Source organism: Procambarus clarkii, chromosome 41 (genome assembly GCF_040958095.1).
Source record: "Procambarus clarkii isolate CNS0578487 chromosome 41, FALCON_Pclarkii_2.0, whole genome shotgun sequence".
Taxonomy (NCBI): domain Eukaryota; kingdom Metazoa; phylum Arthropoda; class Malacostraca; order Decapoda; family Cambaridae; genus Procambarus; species Procambarus clarkii.
Genome location: NC_091190.1, coordinates 27,029,589 through 27,032,865, shown reverse-complemented (window position 1 = coordinate 27,032,865; position 3,277 = coordinate 27,029,589). Strand labels below are relative to the sequence as shown.

Here is a 3,277-nt window from a genome sequence, read left to right as displayed (position 1 = left end):
ATGTTGCAACTCATTTATTAATTTATGTTTTTCAAGATGAAAACGAATTGTATTTGCAATTATCGATTCAAGTAACTTTCCCACAAGTTACATCTGACTCAGGCATCTGTGCTATCACTACAAGTACTAAGGCCATAAGCAGAACTACAAACTTCCTTTTGGCAAATACAAATTTTTACTGAAGGGTGGAAGATGCATACGCAATATCCATCTTTTTGTATTATTCAACAGCCTATGTTCTTGACACTATTGCATATAATGCCCATTACTATTTTGCACTTTACATATCTAAAGTCTCAAACATTTTGAACATTGAAAATGGTTTCTCCTATGTATGAATTCTTTTTAAACATTCTGAATACTGATAATGATTTTTCTTCTGTATGTAATTTCATATGTTGGTCTAAACTAGTCTTATGTGCAAAGAATTTTAGACACACTAAGCACTGGCATGGCTTCTCACCTGTATGAACTCTCCTATGTTTTACCAGAGCTGATTTGAATGGGAAGTCTTTTAAACACACTGGACAGTGATATGGTTTCTCACCTGTATGAACTCTATTGTGTTTTACTAGAGTTGATTTATCTGAAAATTCTTTTAGACATATTAAACACTGATAAGGTTTCTCTCCTGTGTGAACTCTCATATGCTTTACTAGACCTGGTTTCCTTGAAAAGCCTTTAGGACACACTGAACACTGATAGGGTTTCTCTCCTGTATGAAGTCTCATATGTTCAATTAGATTTGCCTTTCGAGAAAAGGCTTTTAGACACTCTGAGCACTGATATGGTTTCTCTCCTGTATGAATTCTCATGTGTTTTACTAAAGTTGATTTAACTGAAAAATTTTGTTGACACATTAGGCACTGAAATGGTTTCTCTCCTGTATGAACTCTCATATGTTTTATAAGATGTGACTTTTGAGAAAAGCTTTTTATACACACTGAACACTGAAAAGGTTTCTCTCCTGTGTGAATTCTAGTATGGTGAACAAGACTGGATTTATCTGAAAAGTTTTTTAGACACTCCAAACACTGAAATGGTTTCTCTCCTGTATGAACTCTCATATGCTGTATTAGGTGTGGCTTTTGTGAAAAGCCCTTTAGACACACTGAGCACTGAAATGGTTTCTCCCCAGTATGAATTTGCATATGTTTTATGAGACTTGTTTGATCTGAAAGATCCTTCAGACACACTGCACACTGATATGGATTCTCTCCTTTATGAACTCTCATATGGTTTATTAAACTTCGCCTTTCAGAAAAATCTTTTATGCACACTGTACACTGATATGGCTTCTCTCCTGTATGAATTCTCATATGTTGCACTAAATTTGATCTGTCAGAAAAGTCTTTCAGACACAGTGAGCACTGATATGGTTCCTTTCCTGTATGAATTTGCATATGCCGTAACATAACCGATTTACGTTGGAAGTCTTTAAGACACACTGAACATTCATAAGGTTTCTCTTTTGTATGCGTTCTTGTATGCTGTGCAAGATGTGACTGTTGAGCAAAGTCTTTTTGACATACTGAACACTGATATGGTTTCTCACCTGTATGAACTCTCATATGTTTTCCTAAATTTGATCTGTTTTTAAATTTTTTCAGACACATTGAACACTGAAATGATTTCTCACCTGTATGAAATCTCATGCTGAACTAGATATAACTTTAGAAAAGAACCTCTTAAGATACACTGAATACTGATATGGTTTCTATACTCTATGGGTGTTTTAAATATTTACTATTATATTAAAAAAAAGCATTCAGACTCTCGTAATAAAGATATGACCGTTTCCTACAAGAATTAAAATCTTACTACGTTATTTACAGTATTTGTTATACCTTTTATATTTATGTGTAAAATGTTCTCTACTCAGACAAAACTTGTAAATGTTTTGAACACTGATAATACAAAAAAACAATTATTTTTACATGAACTCAAATCTATTTTCCTACAGCTTACTTTTGCAAAAATATTGAAAATATCAGAGCACTGGTAGCTTTACTAAGTTGCACCCAATTGCAGCTTTAGTTTGAGGACTGTAAAAGAAGTTGTGGCAAGGCTGATATTTATGCAGCTTAACAGTCCATGACAATTAGTATAGAGCACTTTACTTCTAGCCCACGAAGAACTGATGTTGATTTTCTGGAGTGTGGCAGCACTGGATCTCTGTGATGCTGTTAAGTACATAAAGAATTGTGAATGGGTAAGAATCTCTGAGTATCTTAAACAAATGTAACGCTTTCCTTATATTATTTTTTTATCTTCTTTGGGATAGAAGATAGCCTTCCCTTCTCATGATAGTGGAAAAATGAGGCAATAATTAACATTTGGTTGGATAAATAATTGTATACATCAAAGCAGGTTTTCTTTCATGAAAAAATTAACCCCTATGACTAATTTTCAAGCTCAAAATATAAAATATATAAAAATTTCCTAGCTTTAGTTGCACATCTAGTAAGGAAAAACAATGATACTGTATTTCCAAATCTACCATTACAATTTTTTTATAACAAAATTAGGGAAAAAACAATGCTGAATATAATGAAACACCTCATTCTGGTAGAGCCTCAGTGACCCCTTAACCCTTAAACTGCGCAACGCACCTGCAGGCCCTTGTCTGGTTTGCGCAACATGCCTCCGGGTATTTGTATTTTTCACGTTCCATTCAAAACTCCTGCAGCTACATGGGGGTTCACATCAGCTTCCTCAGGGCTCTTGTAAACAGATGCCATCTTTAAAAAAAATCATGGTCCACATTCCATGGGCGCAATTGACCGAGTAAGTCTAGCAAAAAGTGGGCGTTGACAGCGGTCGTCTGAGCCGGTCAGAGTCACCCGCGCTGACAGATAGGAGTTGCCACAAAGATATAACTTAATTATTTCTGTCTCTGATTTTTTCTTAGTTTTTTTTGCAGTAATATTATTCAATAGTGTGTATTGTAATATATGTATATAATAAAAGTGGTGAATAATCGCTATACTCAAAAGTAGTGTCTGGCAAAATTAGTAATAATTAGTGATTCAATTATTATGTTTATAAAACAATAAACAAATAGTTTTGCTGCTATTACACTCTATACACAGGTTATATATAAGTATCTGCATGTTTTGTTCACCATAATGAACCACTAAGTTGGTATTGAGAGTCGAAAAGCAACGAGGAGTTACCACCACACACCAGCAACCACTCATTGCCACTCCCTCAACAACGCCTCACTCGCCCACTTTTTCCTCCCACCATCCTGTTTTATATTTTATTCACAATATAC

At 34.6% G+C, this 3,277-nt stretch overlaps 1 protein-coding gene across 12 annotated transcripts in view; it reads right to left on the bottom strand.

Annotated features, from left to right (window-relative positions):
• Positions 1 to 206: 206 nt before the first annotated feature.
• Positions 207 to 3,277, bottom strand: part of LOC123760984 (zinc finger protein 271-like) — a 65,994-nt gene continuing 62,923 nt past the window's right edge. For all 12 annotated transcript variants that reach the window (XM_069339486.1, XM_069339483.1, XM_069339485.1 and 9 more), the window contains one exon: positions 207 to 2,183. In XM_069339486.1, coding sequence (XP_069195587.1) covers positions 297 to 1,655 — 1,359 coding nt within the window. In that variant the 5' untranslated portion in view covers positions 1,656 to 2,183 and the 3' untranslated portion in view covers positions 207 to 296. The remainder of the gene's footprint in view (positions 2,184 to 3,277) is intronic.